Source organism: Orycteropus afer, unplaced genomic scaffold (assembly GCF_000298275.1).
Source record: "Orycteropus afer afer isolate SDZICR_OR568_19922 unplaced genomic scaffold, OryAfe1.0 scaffold00067, whole genome shotgun sequence".
NCBI lineage: Eukaryota > Metazoa > Chordata > Mammalia > Tubulidentata > Orycteropodidae > Orycteropus > Orycteropus afer.
This window is the reverse complement of record NW_006921654.1, coordinates 10,142,386-10,163,721: the sequence shown is the minus strand read 5'-3', so window position 1 is coordinate 10,163,721 and position 21,336 is coordinate 10,142,386. Positions and strand designations below refer to the sequence as shown.

Here is a 21,336-nt window from a genome sequence, read left to right as displayed (position 1 = left end):
CTGTTAGTGTTACAGTTACTGACCACTGATCTCCATGTATGCTGTTAGTGTTACAGCTAGTGACCACTGATCTGTGTATGCTGTTAGTGTTACAGCTAGTGACCACTGATTTCTCTGTGTATGTTGTCACAGTGCTACAGTTACTGAACACTGATCTCTGTGCATGTTGTTACAGTACTAGTTATATGTATATTGCCCACAGGAGTGGCCTGTGGACTTGAGCAAGGTTCCATGTTCCTGAGTCCTGTGCCATATACTATCTCATCATGATCCCCGGATAATACTCCAAAAAAAAAAAAAAAAAAAAAACCCAAACTTACTGCCGTCGAGTCAATTTCAACTCATAGCACCTCCTCTTTAGGTTTCCGAGGCATTATCTCTACGGAAGTAGATTGCCTAATCTTCCTTCTGAGGAGTGACTGGTGGCTTTGAACCACCAGCCTTCTGGTTAGCAGTCAAATGCCTTAGGCTCCATGACACCAGAGCTTTCATCTGAAAACCCAGGACCAAAACCAGAGGGCTAGGAGTTTAAAGTTGCCTGTCTTCTCCTAGGTGTGCGTAACTTGTTTTTAATGACAAATATTGCTGAAGACTCTTAAGGCCTAAGATCCCAAAGGAAGCATCCACGTACAACTGCTAGACATCACAGATTTGCCTCGGGGAGGGGTAGTGTAAAACCGTATGTCTCGGAAGGGGTGCAGCATGCCCAGTACCTGGCAGACAGGCTTCCGCTAGCAGAGTGTAGGGAATGCCAGCAGGCTGGTCTCTCGGGTCTCGGTCGGAGATGTCGATGGCTATAAACTCCTCGCACCTTCCCACGGGGTCAGCCACACAGTCAACGGTTACGACCTGCTGCCCTCCGGGAGGAATGGAGCCAAAACCAGGGTACACGGTGAACATGCCATGGCTGAAGCGAGCCTGCCGGACAAGAGTGAGAGAGGTAGAAGGCTGGAGGCAGAGCGGTGACGGAGTCTGAGACCCATGCAGAGCCATAAGATGGTGTGAAGAGGGGCAAATGGAGACCCCTCCCCACAGGCCCTCCCTGGGCCTGGAGGAAGAGGGCCAGGGCCAGCGCCCAGCGATGGCCAGGTTCTTCTGGGATGGGCTCCCGCTGTACTCCTTTATGTGCACACTCCTCTGACCAATGATGATTCAGGGTGGGGTTTACCTCAAATATATCTACCCAGTGGGTCTCCCAGAGGGGGGTTGGCAGGGTGCAGAGGGCAGAACGGAATAATGTTTCAGATCATGGACCTCTGTGGCAGACAGTCCTGGGTTTGAGTCCCAGCCATGTTAGGTACTAACTGACTTTGGACACATTACTTTGCTGAGCCTCAGTTTATTCATCATAAAATGGGGCTAAAGGCCCTACCTCGAGATTTCTGAAGGCTTAAGTGCCACAATGTGTATAAAGCATTTAGCACAGCATCTAGAACAAAAAAATACTCACAAAATGGAACAGCAGCATGCACTGCTCTGTTCTGCCCTTGTCCAGCATCAGAAAGCTGCCAAGGAGCAGTCTGACGTAGGCTGTCCTTCTCTGGGCACCGGGTCTACCATCCCTGGAAGCTGCCACAGTGGTGGGTGGGGACATTGTTGGAACCGACTCTTGCTCTTCTCCCCCTCGGAATGCCTTTTTCCCCTCTCCTAAATCCCTTTCAGCATGTACTATAGTAATACTGTGTGAGGAAGTGCTTCATTCTGATGGTGCTCAGACATGAACTCTAGATTCAGGAAGCTCCCTAAATTCTTACCATGCTGGTGCAGGTGGCTGGGCAGGCTGCCCCCCCCCCACCTCTGGGGGGTACTCTTTACACAGGTGCCCTAGGGCTGGGCAGTGTGCAACACACAGTGTACACGGCGGCTATGACTGACCTAATTCAGTCACTATTCAGTGAACACTTACCATGTGTCAGGAAGTGTACTAGGCACTGGCTGGTTGTTGTTGGTTGCTGTTGAGTTGGTGTTGACTCTTGGCAACCACATGTACAACAAAACAAAAAGCTGTCGGCCCCACTGTCTTCACAATCATTAGAAAGCTTGAGTCGGTATGCTTGAGGCTTCTTGCATCCACTGTGTACTTTGAATACCTTCCAGCCTAGGGGCTCATCTTCCAGTGCCATGTTGGACAATACTCTGTTGTGATCCTAGGGTCTTCATTGGCTAATTTGCAGAAGTAAATCACCAGGCCCTTCTTCCCCGTCTGTCTTAGTCTGGAAGCACCACTGAAACCAGTCCACCATGGGTGAGCCTGCTGTCCCTTGACATACTGGTGGCATGCTTTCAGCATCACGGTAATGTGCAAGCCACCACAGAATGACAAAATGACAGATGAGTAGGAGCTGTTAGGTGCCGTCAAGTAGACTCTGACTCATAGCGACATGAGGTCCAACAGAATGAAACGCGGTCTGGTCCGGTGCCATCTTCACAATCCTTGCTGTGCTTTAGGCCATCACTGAAGCCACTGTTATCAGTCCATCCCACGGAGGGTCCTCCCCTTTGTCTCTGACCCTCCACTTTACTAAGGGTAACATCCTTCTCCAAGGACTGATCTCTTTTGACAACATGGCCAAAGCAGGTAAGACGAAGTCTGGCCATTCTGGCTGCACTCTTCCAGGACAGACCTGTTGTTCTTCTGGCAGTCCGTGGTATTCGTAGTATTCTTTACCAACATCACAGTTCAAAGGCATCAACTATTCTTCAGTCTTCCTTATTCATTGTGCAGCTTTCACATGTGAATGAGGGGACTGAAAATACCATGGCTTGTGCTAGGCACAACCTAGTCTTAAAAGCGACATTTTTGCTCTTCAACACTTTAAAAGATGTTTTGCAGCAGTGGAGGCACTGATAACTCTGGCCAGGAGTTGGCCCAGACCTCATACTGTTTATGCTCCAGTGCAGATGGCAGAGAGAAAGCAAATGAACCAAGTATCAAGACACTGAGAAGAGGGCTATGGAGGAAACAAGAAGGAGTTAGGATAGAAGATAACAGAGTGATCAGGGAAACCATTCTGAGGAGGTGATATTTAAGCTGAGATTTGAATGATGAGAGGAAGCTAGCTAAGCCCAAAGCAAAGGATGTAGGGGAGTGCATATGAGAAGAACATTATGAAAAGGGAACAGCATGTGCAAAGGGCTTGAGGCAGGAAATAGCTTGGCCTATTTAAGGAACTTAAAGTGGTCCGGGGGCTGCATGGAGTGAGCAGGAGGGAGATGGAGGTTCCAATGTGACAAGAGAGGGAGGCAGGGGCCAGTATACACAGAGCCCTGCAGATCTCAGGGAGAAGCGGGACTTCATTCCATGAGAAGCTACATTTCTAAGCAGGAAAGTAACATGATGCAAAACCATGTTTCAGAAAGTGCAGGGTACTTATCAACGATTAGTGGGGAGCAAGATGGGTGGAGAGGAAGGCTTACAGGCTTGAGGGGAGGGAAAATGGTGTGGTAAGAGTCACCCAGGAAGCAGGAAAGAGCCTTGAGAGACAACATGGGGCCTGCAAGGCAGTGCTGAGGGCCCATTAGAGTGACATTCGTGGTCATGAATTCAAAGAGCACTCCATCAGCCACACTCAATACCTGACTGTGGACGGATGGTAGGATGGGCCTGGATGTGGGTTTTTTTTTTTCTAGGTCAGAACAAGGGAGGGAGAGAGAGGAAAAAGAGAGCAGGTATTTGTGAGGGAGTGATTCTAAAGGTGGTCCACTGAATCTAGGCTGGACAATGATGGAGTGAAACAGGGAGAAGGTTGGCACATAGTACGAAACTGACAGTGTGTTGTCTCAAAGAACAGCTGAAATGGGTGGACTTGAGCTAGCAAGTGGGGAGAAGTGGACACGGTGCTGAGGGAGGGATCTGGGCAATCAAGACTGCAGAAGCTCCTCAGTTTCCAGTGATACGAAGTTCAGAGGGTGACGGAAGAGTAGGCAAGGTAGAGGAGAGGAAAACATTATTAGAACTGAAAGCTGGGCATTAGACATAGACTGCTTCACTGAAGGCTGAGACCATACAGTGGGTGAAGAAGGTAAATATTTCAGAGACAAGAGAGAGATACACACAGAAAATTATGTATGCTAATTAAACCACTCCTTGGAAGGAAGGTTGGGCAATCTACTTCCATAGTGATACTGCCTAGGAAATCCAAGGAGGGGTTGCTATGACTCGGATCCGACTCGAAGTCACATAACAACAATAAAAATTAAATGAAAGGCGTCTGTTGAAAAGAGGAGGAGATGACATAATGAGAGATTAAAAACTCGTACTGAGAACACCCAGTTCAATGCAATCAGTACTTACTGGTGCTCTCAAAGTGCAGAGCCCCTACTTCCACTTTCTCTGCCTTTGATGCAGACGTGGTAGCTGAAGCTGTAGCAGCCATCTTGGAAACATGAAGGAAAGACTAAGAGAACCACAAACATCAATAAGGCACTAAGCCAATACTGGCAACTTCCTGCTGTATTTAAATATAGCCTTATCTGTTGAAACCACGAGTATTAGATTTTCTGTTATTTGTAGCTAAACTAGTTCCTTTACATTTCCATATAATTTTAGAATAATCTTGTCTATATCAATGATTTTCTCTATTATTTTTCTGTTTTCATTTAATTGATTCCTGCTCTCATCATTATTATTGCCTTACATGTGATTGCTTGGCGTTTATTTTGCTCTTCTTTTTCTACATTCTTGAAGTGGGAGCTTAGATTATTGTTTTCTTCTTTATTAATGTAAACATTTCAGTGCTATGAATTTTCCTCTCAGCACTGCTTAACCCATGTCTCACAAATTTTGACACATTATATATTCATTTTAATTCAATATACTTCTTGATTATCCTTGAGACCTGTCTTAGACCCATGGGCTATTTAGAAATGTGCTGTATAGTTTCCAAGTGTTTGGAGAGTTTCCTGTTATATTTCTGTTAGGTGTTTCTAGTTTAATTCCATTTGTATTCAATGAACACACTCTGTATAATTTGAATTCTTTTAAATTTGTTGAGTTTTGTTTCATGGTCCAGGATATGACCTATCTTGACCATGTTCCCTGGTTGCTTGTAATTTCTATTGTTCTGTCGTTAAATTCAATGATTCTTTTCTCTGTCCCTTCTGTTTTGTTTGAGTTCATCCATTAAGTTTTTTTTTTAATTCCATACATTATCTATTTTATTCAGATAGCAACCTGATCACACAAGGTCCGAACACTCAAGTGTTGTTGTTGTTGTTATTTGCCATCGAGTTTAACCCGACTCATAGTGACCCCTCCTTGGGTTTTTGAGGCAGTATCACTAAGGAAGTAGATTGCCCAACCTTCCTTCTGAGAAGTGGCTGGTGGATTTGAATTGCCAGCCTTCTGGTTAGTTGTCCAAAGCCTTAGGCACTACGCTACCAGAGTTCCCCATTTGTTTCTGGTATATATGTAATTGCTCATTGAAGCATTTTTATATCGGCTGCTTTAACCTCTTTGCCAATTCATTCTAACACCTCTGTCATCTCAGCACTGCCATCTATTGACTGCCTATTTTCATTCACTTTAACATCTTTCTTGTTCTTGGTATACTGAGTGATTTTCAATTGAACATTTTTGGTATTGTGAGACACAGTATGTTTGAACTAGCTTTTTTTGACAGTACTCTGTCAGGGAAAGGGGGGTACCACCTCATTACTGTTTGGTGGTGATCATAGTCCATGTTCCCCATTCAGAGTCATTATTACTGGCTGGCAGGGTGGGAGTTCTGGCTCTCCATTAGGCATCTACTGATAACTACTTGGCTGGGAGGGATGGGAGTGCCTTGTTACTGACTGCTCTGCTAATCCAACAGAGAAGAGGGGACTGGTGCCCTCCCTAGCAGTAAGCCTGCTCTGACATCATTCCAGTGGTGGTGTGGCTATCACTGTGAGTGGTGGGAGTCAAGGCTCCTCATGTGGTGGGTCTCCACTGATACTGGGAGAGAGGTGCTCTTACCACCTGGTGGGAACAAATTTCCTGGTTCTCTACTTGGCCTTTGTGAGGGTGGGGCCATAGAGTTTGTGTGCAGTGTTTGGCTGGGGCAGAACAGCTATTATCTAACAGTTTGCCATCGTACTAGGCTGCCCCTTCCCTGGCCCTCTGGGTAAGGAGACCTAGCTTTTGCTGAGGCTTTTTTTTTTTAACCATCTGTTATAATGTTTTTAATTGTATTATTTGTTATTCTCCAAAAATAATATGTCAAGTAATTCAGTCTTTGACTACTGAAGTACATCTACTGCATGTAAAAAATAAACAGGGAGAATATGTTGGGGACCAAGAAAAAGATCCCCAAAAGAACATGACTGCAAGGCACATGTTCTAATTACAGTGAAGAGATGATGAGGCCTCTCTTGTGATTGAGTGTTTGCTTTTAGAGATGGCAAGGCCTCTCTGTGGTTGAATGTTGCTTTAAGAGATGGCAAGGTCTCTCTCACTGTTAAATACTTAATTGGCAAAACATAAAAGTATTAAAAGTAGATGTTATTCTCCATGTTTTTTATCTTATTGGAATGTTTCATACTTTGCATCATTGTGTCCTAGTAAACATTTATCGTTTATTTTCCTTACTCCTGAGAAGACTTCTGTGATTGTTTTAATGACCACCTGTTGTCCTTGAGCATGTAGAGGAGTAAAACTTTAGCTCTGTAGAGAATAAGCTGATTGTATGACTTCCAAGACTAATGATGTAATCATGTACAAACATGTAAATAAAGTAGAACAAAGGCATCAGGGGTTGCTCCCGCAGAACACGCAGGCCGTCCACCTGGCCCCCGTTCTTTAAATAACAATAAAGAAAAACCATCAATCCTTTCACGTTGCTTCATTTCGTGACCTGTGCGGTTCCACCAGACGCGGCAGGCCACTGCTACCCAGCATGGGTGGAGCCAGCCCTCCCATGGAGTCCCCCACTGCAGTGGTCAAGGAGGGGATAGGGCCCCCCCAGGCAGCTGGGCTGCTTCCCCGTCTTCACACCTTGGCTACATGGTTCCCCAAAGACAGCCTGGGAGCTGCTGCCCCATGGCCAAGGTCAGACAGGACCATGGGGCCTTCAGGAAAGGGATCCAGCTCACCCGGCCCATCTCCCTGGGGCCCGTCCTATGACACTGCACAGAACCTCGAAGTCCAGCACGGTTTACGGTGTCCTCTCCCTGGGGCTACCCGTTGGAACAGAGCTGTGGAGTCTCTCCCTCACTTGTCTGCTCATTCATTCCTTCTTTCAGTATCCGAGAGAGGATAACAGAGCCAGGCGTGGGGCTGGCCACTGGGCCCCTGTAGCCAGGAGGACCAGCCTGGAAGGATGGGAGCAGGCAGTGACCCATGGGCCCAGGTAGGGGGGCCCTTTAGGGGTGAGGATCTGCTAGGGGTCAGTGACATCCCTGAGGAAGGGGCGCAGAAGGAGAGTGCAGGCCAGGGTGAGGGCCTGAGTTGGGGGACGGCCAAGGGCTGGCAAACGCAACAGTCCCACCCCTCCTGCTACAGACAGTGCTGGCCAACCATAGCACACAGTCCCCAAGGCACAACGCTGCTCAGAATCCTCAACACAGTGTGCTTCCCGCACACACCACAAGGGCCCACGAAAGAAACAAAGGACCCACACCGTCCACGTGGCCCGCGGCTTCCACCTACAAGGTAGGAGCCCAGCATGATTCACCAGGGTGACTGCAGGGCTAGGCCGGACCGGGAACACAGATCGCTGGGCCTGAGGGCGCAGCCCTGGGGACCTAACCACCCACCTGCCATCGAGGCAACCCCAGTCACAGAGACGCCATGGGACCGCCCTCCACAGAGGTTCCAACAGCTGGGTTTTCAAAAGGAGGCTGGCAGACCTCTCCTGAGGTGCTTCTGGCTGGACTCAAACCAACAACCTTCTGGTGAGCAGCCGAGCGTGTTAACTGCTGACGCCTCCGGGGAATTTGTGGATGTAGAGTCACCAGGGAGCCAGCTAGGTGAAGAGCGCACGGCTCCAGGCAGGGAACATGCAGATGGGAGCTCCCGTGCTGAGGCTTTTTTGGCTTGTGTGGATCAATGTTTCTGGGTTGCCAGCTTCCTTAACTCAAAGTCTGGGATACGTGAGGCAAAAAGGAAACTCAGTGAACTCACCACCGTGATGACCCTTGGGTCCTGAGGATCCTACCTGGTGTGATTTCTTCTCTCCACAGAGTCTACTTATGTTTGTTTTCTATACAATGCTCGGGGTCTTGAGTTTGACTTAGCAGGAAAAATAGAGAAAAGTGTCCTTCTTCATCTTACCAGAAGCAGAAGTCCTTGAATCTTCCTCTATTTAAGCTGGTTTGAATGGATATCTGTTCCTTACAAAGAAATACATATGAAGAGTTTAAATTTAATTTTAAGGTAATGGGGAGCCAACGAAGATTTTAAAGCCAAAGGAGTTATCCAAGTTATGTCAGAATGCCTTATCTTAAAATGAAAAGGACATTTCAATAGAATTACTCAGTATTCCTGCCACAGTAGATTTGAGTCCTGCCATCCTGAGGAAGTATTTGCTTGGAAGAGCTTGTTGGTATCGCTGGGTTTCTGTGAACAAAGAAAAGGGCACCCACACCCACCTGGTTAGGAATATTTACTTCTTTCGGAATGGTGTCGGAGAACTTGGCAGCTTTGGAAGGACCGGTCTTGTAGAAGCTCTCACTTTCCCTGGATCTTGCATGTTTAATATGACTGGTTCTGAAAAAAGAAGCAAGATTACAAGTTGAGGTTGGAGTGGTGACATTAAACCCCACCTGTCTGTCTGGTAACAGGGCCCATTCTTTCAGGAATTGGGGAAGGTGCCCTCCTTCGCCTAAGATGACAATGGGCTGGCAGAGTTGGCTTGTTAATCACTATCCCCAAATCATTTAATAATCACACAAGAGCTCTGTAGTGCTCATACTCACTATATATGATTCATAAAGAGACTGAAAATTACTACAAACAATTGTTGTTGTTGTTACGTGTTGTTGAGTTGGACCCGACTCATAGTGACCCCTCCTTGGGTTTCTGAGGCAGTATCACTATGGCAGTTTAAAATGTTTGCTTGAGTTCACTAGAAAGCAGTATGTGGAAAATTATTTTTGACTATCTTCTACCCGACCTCATTAAAAAATAAAATCAAATGGCAAACAGATTATATTCTGTTCCTTTTCTTCACATTTCCAGTCAAGATGTCTTTAAGACTTAGTAAAAGCAATGGCTCAAATACATATTTTAGAAACTGTTCACTTCACCTGAAGCTAGTTTACCCAATAATTAGTTGCTTGGAGAGCAGTTCACCTAAAGTATTTAAATATGATTGAGTTGCATCTTAAACTTTGGAGAGTTTTTATGTATCTCTATCTCTATCTCTAGACAGATTTGCTTAGCGACACAAACACCTGGAGTTCCACCCTGGAGTCCTTTGCATGAGTGTATGCACCCTAAAATGAAAAATAAAATAAAAAACAAAGTAAAGCAAACCACAATGAAATCATACTGGTTATAAATGCACAATAAATTATTATAAAGTAAAATTACAAAAAATATGTTGATGTTAAATTGTGAAGAAAGAAACATTTTAGGCAATTTAATAAAAAAATTTCTTAATATGTTGAAACTTTGCCAAAATGGAAAAGGATAACTACAAGAATATAAAATAAATATAAGAAAATGCTGTGTATCTGATTGAAAAAAAATAATTACAAAGTAAAAATTAAGTCAGAAGTGTTTTGGGAATTGGTTTAAGAAATCTTCAGTTTGCCTACATGCATACATACATATATACATGTATACATACATATATATCTGTATATACATACATACCAAATGGAAGCCAAAGTACTCAAAAAGGTCAATTGTTTTGGGGTGAATAGATTGGGAGCCACTTGTACAAGAACAGTGAGTGTATTGTGGGAACAGTGATTAAGGTCGCTCTGGTGAGACAGTGCCTTCGTGGGTAGAAGGTAATAACAGTGCCTACTAGACCAAAGGCATCACTTGCCATCCCTAGCCCATGCTTCCAGGCTGCCCTTTTCCATCTTCACCAGGAAGTCTGTAACAATAATCTCTTGACATCCTGGAGAACGATAGGATACTGACTTACTAGTGAGCCTTGCAGCACACCACAAGCACAAGGACAGGAAACACAATCCAAGAAGTGTCTACATTTGTTTAACTGAATTGTATCATATATTCAACAGCAGTGTGAAAATGTATGAAATGTGGAGTCAGAAGATATGGGTTCAGAACCAAGAGTGACTATCATTTCCTGCATAACCTTGGATGAGCCATGTCTAAACCTAAGTGATACCACCCATTAAAGGGGATCAGATCAATTTTGATCAAATATGTGACAACTCTTTGTAAAATGTAAGTTCCTGATTAAATGGAATGGCGTGAGTTAAGTAAATACGTGTCTTACGCTTTTTTTTGATGAATGGGGCTCTCCCCTGTCAGCCTATAGAGGGCGTACTTGAAGTCAATAACACCTTGATTTTCGATGGTGAAGGTGGCACTTTTACGAGTGCCACAGATCAAAGCTCCAAAGTTGATGATGGTGGAAGGGCTGATGTTGTACTTGGAGAACACGGCATTCACAGAAAACTTAATGGGGATGCTGGCAATGATCTCACCTCCTTCTGCAATACTAGGCTCAATAATCTAGAAAGACAAGAAAGATTGGGAAGACACTGGGCACCAGCATGTCTCCAAAGCTTCCATGACTGTCTACTTCGTTCCCTCATTTCATCATTGACATGGAGCCAAATTCTTATTTCATTCTATCACTGCATCAATAATAATAATAATAATAATATCAACCATGTATAGAGAGCTTACTGTGTACCAGCCACGGATCATCACACACCACTCTCCCTTCCACTTTCAGTTCCCATTCATCTTTGCATCTGATGACTGAACTCAGCGACCTGGTCTCTCATGCTCCCCAAATACCTGGAGACCACGCTTCGTCTCTGGCTGTATTTCTGATGACACTGCCCACCTGATCCACCCTTGTCTGCCAGTTGGGATCAAACTCTGGTATGTCTTCTGTAGCTGCCACTTAGGCCAGCCCTCCCCCAAAAGCATGGGTAGACCATGTGACCTCCTTTAGGACAGGAGCCCCACCATCCTGGTACCAAGCCAGCCCTTGCCTTTGATTCTCTTACATGACAGCGCAGGACGGGCAGGTGCTCAATCGTCACTTCCTTTTTTGCACGAAACAACACCTGGATGTTTGTGGGCTTTTCCGCTGTGGTCAGTGAGCCCTTCTTGGGTTGGACTGAGATCATGGAATTTAAATTGGTCACTGACATCCCTAACGAGTCCACAGAAAAGCTGTCGGATAGGAATAAAAAGTTCATCTAAGTCATTATCCAGGGAACCCAAGACACTAGAGAGGAGACTCTTCAACCATTCCGTGTCCGCCATGCCTCTAGCGCTGTTTAACCACTATGCCTAACGGTGGGCCCTGTGTTTTTGTTCTATGACCATCCCCAGCTTAGCCAGCATTGACTGGGCCAGGGATTAGTGGTGCTTGAGACAAAGAGCCATCTCCAGGCTAATCTGTGGTGCGGAGGTATCCTTGCAGCAGATCTCTATCTAAGAGGGACACCTGATGCTGGATAATGACCAAGTAAACTAATTCACCTCTCCCTCAGGGAGTCTGAACGCAGTCACACAGAGGGAGCAGGGATGTGGAAGCCATGTGGTCCGAGGAAAGAAAGTGGGGAAATATGCAACAGAGGCTCTCGGACGGGGATCGTGGCCCTACGGCGAGGCGGGAAGCCACAGAGAGAAGCTGAGGTTGTGAAAGGCAGAGGGACTGGAAGGGGAGCCTGTGCCGAGGTGGGACACCTGCTGTGTCTGTGGGGATCTAGATGCTCCTCACTCTTCTGCGCATCCTGTCTACAAACCCAGCTGCCTGCTCTGACCTGCGGGTGGCGCTCATGCAACCTAAAAGAACAGCGCTAACATCCTAGTCACAATGCAAAACAAAGCTCACCAACGGACAAGAGTCCGTGCAACACAAACTCTAAAGTGACAGTGGCTTTCTTCTAGGTTTATTGAACATTTATTAAAATTACATTTTCATTGCTTCTAACTAAAGGTAGTAGTGAAGTGGGAGCTCTCTAGTTTTAGCATTCCTCTAGTTGAAATGAAACTAATATGAATATGCTAAGTCTCTCCAAGACCGCAGCGGGCAGTCCCTTTACTAAATCTGAATTCTGGGGGAAGGACAACTTTTCATAGAAACTGACAGGGCATTAGTGTGGGGGCACTGCTGCCAAGAGCAGAGTGACCTTGTCTGAGTGGCTGCCTTCCCCTCTCCACTACCCAAGCCTCCCTTTCCTGTTTGAGGAATCTCTCTTGTTCAGTGTTTTGTTTTTAATCTTAAGAGGTGTGTACAGACGGCTCCCTATCCTACCAGGCACTATTTGGACTCCTCTGTGATACAGTGGTTCTTAAAATGTTTATTTAAAAATATTGGAAAACTCTTCCTTCATATGAAATCTCATGCAGAAGATCAACTTATAAAACGTAAGAACCAGGGGGCAGGTGCAGAAAAGCTGAAGACAGGGCTCACGACCCCCAGTCTCTCCACCCCCTTCCCAGCCTCATCCCTCTGGGCTTCTCTCCACTAGCGGCCTCCCTGGGGCCCTGAAGTGGCCCCTGTAAAGTGGCAGAATTAAGAGCAGTGGGAAAACCTCTGCTCTCTTAGCAGTTAGAATTCCACTCATTTGAAGCCAAGGAAGACGAAAAGCAGAGATGGCTCTTATAACTTCCTCAAACGACTTCTTTACCCTCTCAAACGACACTCTTCCCCGTGAGGTGGGCGGACTCAGGTTACCTGAATATGATCTCGTATTTCCCACGGTTCTTCAGCTGCAGTGGCTGCTTCGCCTCCTCCAGGACTCGCACCGTCCCAAAATCGAGGCCTCCTTCAGCTCCTGCAGCGGGGTGAGTGGGCACGGGAGGGAAAAGCAGGGGCGTAAACCTGCTCTCTCACTGAAGTTCGCATGGAAAATCCATGGTGCAATTTCAGAGAGTTTATCTCCTGAAAAAACTATGCCTAGAAAAGTCTCTTGTAATTGGGTGCTGACCAACAACACACACGGCTCTGTTGCCCAGTTCAGTGGGGGCATCCTTTCGTTTACCCATCAGCTAAATCTCCCAGCATATTCACCACATAGTAAATGATAACTGTTAAGATAAAATTTATCCTGGTAAATATCTTCAAATATTTGGGACTTTATTACGGAAGTAGTGCATGAGGAGAAAGAATCTAGAGTTCTTGTGTATACTTCTCTCCATTCAGAAATAAACATTTATCTTCAATTCATTTAAAAAAAAAATAAAGTCCAGTATGTTTATGAATTTGGTATAAAGTATCTACTTTACAGAGTTGGGATATTACATATAAATATGTATTGTATCTAGAACTCTGGCAGTGGAGTGGCTAAGGCATTTGGCTGCTAACCAAAAGGTTGGCATTACTTAGCATTACGTCATGAGCATTTCCCCACATAATTAAAAACTCTTCATAAATGTGATCAAAAAGACTGCATGATATTCCATCACAGGGCTGTTCCATGACTTAAAATATTATTCCTATAATATTAATCCACTATTGTTAGATATTTATTTCCAATTTTCCATCATCATAGACAATGCTGTAATAAATAGTTTTACATATAACACTAATGACAGCTGAGCAAACATGTCACTCTAGCACTGAATCTTGCTGAGAAGACTCCTGTCAGGAAAAGGAGGGACAGCGCAGAACTGCATCCTAAAAGCGAACTCTGACCTTGGTGTTTGGGCGGTGTGGCAGGCAGGAAGCAGCCTCAAACCTGTCCACGTACTAATCCCTGGAATCTACGAACAGCTTACCTTCCATGGCGAAGGAGGATTAAGGTAGTAGATGAAATTAAGGCTGCTCAACAGCTGACCTCAAAATAGGGAGATTATCCATGTGGGCCCCCCAAAAAACCAAACTCACTGCCATTGAGTCGGATCTGACTCACGGTGACCCCTCCTTGGGTTTCTGAGGCAGTATCACTATAGAAGTAGATTGTGCAACCTTCCTTCTGAGGAATGGCTGGTGGGTTTGAACCGCCAGCCTTCTGGTTAGCAGTCAAATGCCTTAGGCACTATGCCACCAGAGCCCCAATGGCCCTTAAAATGGAAGAGGCAGGCAGAGGTGGGAGTATCAGAGAGATGGCAGAGTGAGAAGAAGTTGGCCTGAGGTTGCTGGCTTACGATAAGGAGGAAGGAACCACAAGCCAAGGAATGTAGGTGGTCTCTAGAAGCTGCAGAAGGCAAGGGGAGAGGTTGTCCCCTGGAGCAGGGAACGCAGCCTGGCCAGCACCTTGGTTTTAGCCCCGTAAGGCCCAAGTCCGCCTTCTGACCTCCAGCACTATCAGGTAACAAATATATGCTGTTTGAGGCCACTAAGTCTGCAGTCATTTGCTGTGGCAGTGATAGGAAACTGGGACTGGCAGGAAGAGCGGTGCGCGTGCTCCCATGATGGCTCTCAGATGAGCTCTGCAAGCTGACATGTGTGGGTGCTGCTTGCTGTCTCCAGTGAAGACAGAATGTTTTGTGGTAACATTGCTCACATCACCCTGGGCTTGCATTATCCTTTACAGAAGAACTTCTCCCCCCGACACACCACACACTGACAACACACTGGTCTTCATCTACACAGAACTTATAACGGTGAGCAACTGCCCTTTCCTTGAAGGGATAAACAGACCTTTGGGGAAGGTGATGTCCAAGGCGATGTCATAGGACTCTGCAAAGATCAGGATGTTTTCAATCTGAACAACGCCAACAAGATTGTCTGCATCTAAAACCTGTCGCAGTGAGAAAAGTTCTTCAGTAAAAGCAAGACCCGTGGCATCCAGCTTCTCTAGAGCTGTCCCCACTGTTTCCATTCCTGTTGGTGGAGGCCTGTCACTGTCACAAGGGACATCTGAACTGTGGTGTCCACAGTCAGTGCCACCGAACCACTGACTCTTGAGATTAACAAGAGGGAAATAAAGCATCGATTTGTCAAAGGCAAGAGCCGCTGGGCAGTGGGCATGGCTCTCCCACACCTGCCATCGGCCGCCAGCCTCTCTGTGGTAGTCTGAAGTTGAGAAATTAAGTCACCAACTCCCTAAGCTTGTGCTTTGGGTGCCAAGGGAAAATCTGCAGCTATCTCTAAACTCAACTTTTGACTCAGAATTCCCATTTTTCTCTCATCAAACATTTTGCCAATGTTCCAAAGAGCAAACTGGACTGACCTGAGTTTGACTCTTCTTCTGCTGCTCAGCCTCTGACAGAGACGGTCAGAAGAGATGGCAGCAGGAGGAAATGACAGAACAAAAAACTGGAATTATCAGCTCCTGAGTGTGTATCGTACCTTTCCTCTGATGGATTCCAAGCACCCTCACTTTCTTTTGCTTACCCCTCTGGGGGAGGTGGGTAGAGAGGATACAATCAAATTTTGTAACTGAGCAAAACAGGAAGGATGATTTTAAGAGTTACACTGATAAAATCAAACAAGTTCAGGGAGAGTTTCACAAAGAGATCAGAAAGCTAGGCATTTCGTGGGAGTAGATGTTGAAGGATTATCATCGAGGCAGAGAAACCTTAGAATATGCTGTGAGTGTGTGTGTGGGGGGGGGCAGGGGCAGCTGCTGAGGAGAGACTCTTAGTGCCTACTTTGTATAGAGCTGCTTTTTGTCTGGGACACACAGGGATGCCACATCAGTTGTTAAAATATGGGAATGTTTCTGCACCTATTGGTAAACGGTTGTCAAGACAACTTCTCTAAGCATCCCCTTGCTGTCTACTTCCCATCTCTATCACATGAACTTATGAACCTCCCATGTTTCAGCAACTGAAGGACGAAGCTGGCCCAGCTGGAGGACTCCAGGATCCAGGGGACATCAGTCATGTTGCCTGAGTCCATTATTATAGACCAGTACCTAAGCAGTTACCAAAAACTCTGACTATCATCCCAGGACTTCATACATATTTGTACATTGAATGACTATCAATCCCTGTTTTTAAATATCTGAAAGGTTGTTATGAGTAGTCGACAAGAGAGATTAGATCCACTGACTAGCCTAAAAAGGTACAAACAAGATCAATGCATATCAATTACAAGGAGAAAATCTAAACTCAACCCAAGGAATAATTAAGTCAGATTTGTTCAAAAAAAGATCAGGATACTCTGAGTGGTAGTAAGTTTTCTGTCCTTGGAGAAATTTGGATGACCTCTTGAATGTTGCGGAATCAATTCAAACATCAAAAATCAGTGACATTGGTTCATTCATTCAAAAGACTTTACTGAGTGCCTACTACGTATGGGTCTGTGCTGGACAATGTGGATATGATGGTGTAGTAGGTGAATGGTAGCCCCCCAGAAGCTATGTCTCTTTCATAACCCCCAGAACCTGTGAATGTGAGCTTATTAGGAAAAAATGGTCTTTGCAGATATAATTAAGGACCTTAAGATGAGATCATGCTGGCTTATCCAGGTGGACCTAAAGCCAATGACAAGAGTCTAAAGCCAATGACAAGTGTCGTTATAAGAGAAAGAAGATACAGACAGAAGGCAGGCACAGAGATTGGAGGATTCCATCACAAGCCAAGGAGCCTGGAGCCAACACAAGCTGGAAGAGGCAAGGAGAGATTCCTCCCCTAGAGCTGCAGAGGGGGTGGCCCTGGTGACACCTTGAATTTGGACTTCTGGCCTCCAGAACTATGAGAGAATAAATATGTGTTGTTTTAAGCCACCCAGTTTGTGAGAATGTGTTATAGCAGCCACAGGGAATAGAGATGGTGAAGGAGTCAGGGGAGATCCTGTTCTCCTGGTGTCCACATCAATAAAGAAAGAAACATTCCTTTCAGAAAGGGATAGGTGCTCTGAAGAATGGAAAACAGAGAGAGTGACTGCAAATGACAGAGGACTCCAGAGATGGGGTGGTTAGTGGCAGCCCCAGCTGAAGTGGTGACGTTTAGGGACCTCTAAAACAGGAGCCAACTCCCCACTGGGCCCAGAGACAGCACTCCTAGTAGAGGTTTAGCAAGGCAAGGGACTAAGGGAGGGAAGAGCCAAAAGACAACAGTGTTATGGGAGCCTGCAAGTGAGGGTGGAGGCAGGTGTGGCTATAAAGGCAGACAGAGCCTGAGAGGCAGTGAGACCATGAGCTCTTACTACGATGGGAGGCCAGCAAGTGCTTCACGAAGGAGAGTGAGCTGATCTGACTGACATTTAAAAGACCCTTCCAGACATTTGTGGGGAAGAGGAAGAGGGAACCCGGTCAGGAGACCTCTGCAGAAGTCCAGGTGAGAGATGCTACTGGCCTGGATGAGGGTGGTCGCAGTGTAGACCGAGAAGGGACGGAAGGAGATACATTTTGGAGGCAGGATTGACAAGAGTTGTTGGAGAAGAGGCACTGAGGAAAAAGGGGGAATCAAGGGTGATTTCCACATGTCTGTCAGGAACAGCCAGTGGAAAGTGGAGACGTTTACTCAGATAGGGGAGGTGAGGGGTGGTGGTGACTGGGTTTATTGTTGTTGTGGTTGTTATGTGCCATCGAGTTAGACCCGACTCACAGCGACCCCCTCCTTCAGTTTCCAAAGCAGTATCACTACGGAAGTAGATTGCCCCATCTTCCTTCCGAGGAGTGGCTGGTGGGTTTGAACCACCAGCCTTCTGGTTAGCAGTCAAGTACCTTAGGCACTATGCTACCAGAGCTCCTGACTGGGTTTGTTGTTGTTGTTGTTGTTATGTGCCGTCAAGTCGGCCCTGACTCATAGCGACCCCTCCTTGGGTTTCCGAGGCAGTATCACTACGGAAGTAGGATTGCCCAACCTTCCTTCCGAGGAGTGGCTGGTGGGTTTGAACCACCAGCCTTCTGGTTAGCAGTCAAGTGCTTTAGCCACTATGCTACCAGAGCTCCTCCTTGACTGGGTTTAGGGGCATGAAATCAAGAATCTAGTGTTTACTTAAGGAGCTCTGGTGGTGCAGTGCTGAAGGCATTTGACTGCTAACCAGAAGGTTGGCGGTTCAAACCAGCACTCATCCATCCATCCATCCATCCTTCCACCCATCCACCCACCCACTCATTCATTCATTCTACATTTATTGAGTGCTTCTGTTCTTGGCAAACCAACCGTGAACAACACAGACATGGTCACTGCCTCTGAGGTGCTCACAGTCTTATGAAGAAAAAGATATTGTGGGCCGAAGGCTATGAAACAGGGAGCAGCGGAGAGTGTGGAGCAAGGAGTGCTGCCTCAGTGAGTGTGTGTGTGTTGGTATGTGTGTGTGTGTGTGTTGGTGTGTGTGTGATGACAGCATCTGGGACGAGTGGGATGGAGGCCTCACCTCCAGCCTAATAGCCTTCTTGATGGTGACGGGCTTGGAGGGCTGGAAGTGCACGTGCAAGCTGTAGTCAGACTTGGGGGGGATAGTCCCTTGCATCATGGACACAGTGAAGTCATCACCCAGGTGCTCCAGGCTAGAGATCCGCCAGGCCACAGGCAGGAGCGTGATGTTGTGCAGGACGACCACCTGGGATTCTTTTCTACAGACACCAAAAGAAACTTTGTCAGTCACAACTAAGCTTTTAACTTAAAAAAATGGCAATTTCTCTTTTGTGTGTTTCTCTGTTGAAAATTTCTTAACCTGTCTTTCTTTGCTTGTTTTATTTAGGTCTTTAAGCTTATAGGGCTGGGCTAATTTGTATGATTTTTAATTTTTTTCCTCCTATAAGTTAGCCCAAATTAGCCCAAGGTTAATGCTATAACTTTAAACTTAGAGCAAAGTCAGGAGAATTCCTCTTTCCCAGAGTCAACAACTATTTCTATTTTGCCCTCCTGGCTTTGGGTTCAAATTCACATTCTCTTTCTCTCTCTTATATATCTGCATTATTTTTTTCAGAACCATTTGAAAGTAAATTGGAGCCATTATGCTCTTTTACCTTTAAATATTTCAGTCCACATTAGTTCTTAGGAATAAGAAGAAGAACCTTTATCAAACTCAGGAAATTTAACATCGATGCAATATTATTGTCAATTACAAATATGGTAATATGCTAGTATATTACAGTGCTTGATGTGATTCCACAGTTTACTGAAGGTCTGTTTGTTAAAACAATTTTTTTTTTTTCCCCTGGGTCATAAAGGGATCATTTGATGGCCCCAAACTCACAGATTTAGTGACAAAATTTGGGCTATTGCTCAGACCAGCTGCCTTACAGCCACAGTAGCCTCCTATATGGAACTACCTGTGGCCAATGAGAAAAAACACTTTTGCTACTTCAGTTGTTATTACTCTCTAGTCAGTGCTCATCAGGGAAGGGGGTCTGCTGGTGATGATGCAAGATCTGGGAAAAGAGACCCTTCTGTGGATCGGGACTCTCTGTGCTGCCTGCAACTGCCCGTGAGTGACCAATCCACCCTTTGGCCTGGAGATCTTGGATTCGTCACTCGCTGGAGGCAACAGCCAGTATACTGCCTGCCAACCTTGAGCTCGTCAGCCCCTACAGCTGTGTGAGTCGGGAAATGCCTCCAGCTTGACGTTTGATCCAAGAACTTGGGACTTGCCAGCTTCTCTAAGTGTGTGAATCATTTTCCTAAGACAAATTTCTCTTTCTCTATATAGAAGCTTTACTGACTTTGTTTCTCTAGAGAACCCAGTCTAACACAATGGGCTGAGAAATTGCCCACACAGGATTTTCACTGCTAAAATCTGGAAAGTCCTAAGAAAACTAGGATGAATTGGTTGTTCTAAAACTAAAAGACCTCTGAATCCCTTCCTAGTCCTGGCCTTTGGTGAATTTCCCAGAACTCTGACCTGTGCAGCAAAAGCCGGTCAAAATGCAATTGCTTGCGGTCCAGCTCCAGTTCAGGGCGGATGCCCTGGCAGTGTAATTTAAAGATGGCTGGCTCTGGGTTCTCTTTGATGCAGCAGACAATGCTGTCTTCAAAGATGCCAACTGCAGTGGGGTAGGCCCACACGGTTAGCACCTAATGGAAGAGTCAAAAGAAAGTATGTTTACATCAAAGATGACAAGGCCCCAGCTTTCACAATAAGGCCCGGCACCAGTAGGCTTCTTGCCATGCAATTGTACCTGCTTCTCATCAGGTTTAAGAATCATGGTGGTAGGCTCCAAGAAGTAAGTGTTTGCTCTGACATCATGCTGAAAGCAGAAGTGCACCTCCACGAGCATCGGGGAATCGTTCAGGATCGTCAGTGTCTCCATGTTGCCCGGGAAGATGGATGACTTGTACCTGGACATGAGCGAAAACGGAGATGGAGTTGTGAGGATTGAGTGCAAATCAGGTAGAAAAGGAGATGGCAAAGTGAAAGCAATTCAGAGGGACAGTGTGGTTAAACTGAGGCAGCAGCTCAGGGGTTAAGAACACAGCTTTACAGTTGTGCAGACTTGCACCTGACTGTACTGCAGCGGCCCCTGCTGTGCGGGCCCTCCCTCCCCCGCATCACTGGGGGACGCTCCTTCGGTCCCTCGCTACACTCCAACCACAGTGGAAATTCTTTATCTTTCCCCATAAATGGCTAGTGAATGGACGAGTGAGTGTGGAACAGATGCATGAATGGACAAATGAACTCGCTCAGGGTCCCATAGCTATAAAGCTTGATTTAGATTTGTTTATGCTTTTGAACTCCTCAGTGCACGCAGGAAGGAAAGGATGGAAGGGCATGCATACACCTTTTCTCCAACACACAAACATGTACACTCATATGTACACCTTTCCTAGTGCAAGGCAGCACTGGGATGAGGCTCTGGACTTGGACCCATAATAAGCAATAAGTATTTATTTACTCTTATTTGTGTTGTCATCATTTTTATAGACTTTTGGAGCAGGCAAGGAGGGACATGTAGGAGGGACAGGTCTCTTTGTTTAATTTTGAGGCCCAGAGAAAGGAACCACTTGCCAAGGGTCACGCAGTTCTGAATACCTGAGAAGGGGACAGAACCCAGCTCTCCTACTTGGTGTTTCAGGGCTAACAGGCAGCATTTGTAAAAATTAAGTCTATGAGGAGACCCGGCATATTATTCATGAGCTCAACCCAGGAGTGTTAAAGCTGCTGTGGTAGAATATAGCACTTACTTATCTCTTGATTTTCCACAAAGCAGTGGCCCAAAGTAAAACCTGTCCATGCTCATAACAAACTTCTTGAAGACGACCTCATCTGCCTTTATGTCCTTCTTCCGCTGAGGGAATACCACTCTAAACATAGGGTAGACAGGGGTGAGGAGAAGCTGGGTGAATGAAAGTTCAATGGCATGATTGGATGTTCACTTGAGGGTCCATGTGTCTGGAGACAAAGTGGCTGA

The 21,336-nt window shown here is 45.9% G+C and overlaps 1 protein-coding gene across 1 annotated transcript in view; it reads right to left on the bottom strand.

Moving 5' to 3' along the window:
* The window catches only part of HYDIN (HYDIN axonemal central pair apparatus protein), a 333,125-nt gene that overhangs the window by 68,146 nt on the left and 243,643 nt on the right, over positions 1–21,336 (bottom strand). Inside the window, exons 50-59 of the mRNA XM_042780857.1 lie at positions 21,110–21,229; positions 20,107–20,266; positions 19,830–20,002; positions 18,360–18,558; positions 14,730–14,829; positions 12,822–12,921; positions 11,140–11,308; positions 10,395–10,633; positions 8,569–8,686; positions 714–918 (exon numbers count right to left, since the gene is read on the bottom strand). Of these exons, the coding sequence (XP_042636791.1) occupies positions 714–918; positions 8,569–8,686; positions 10,395–10,633; positions 11,140–11,308; positions 12,822–12,921; positions 14,730–14,829; positions 18,360–18,558; positions 19,830–20,002; positions 20,107–20,266; positions 21,110–21,229 (1,583 nt within the window). The remainder of the gene's footprint in view (positions 1–713; positions 919–8,568; positions 8,687–10,394; positions 10,634–11,139; positions 11,309–12,821; positions 12,922–14,729; positions 14,830–18,359; positions 18,559–19,829; positions 20,003–20,106; positions 20,267–21,109; positions 21,230–21,336) is intronic.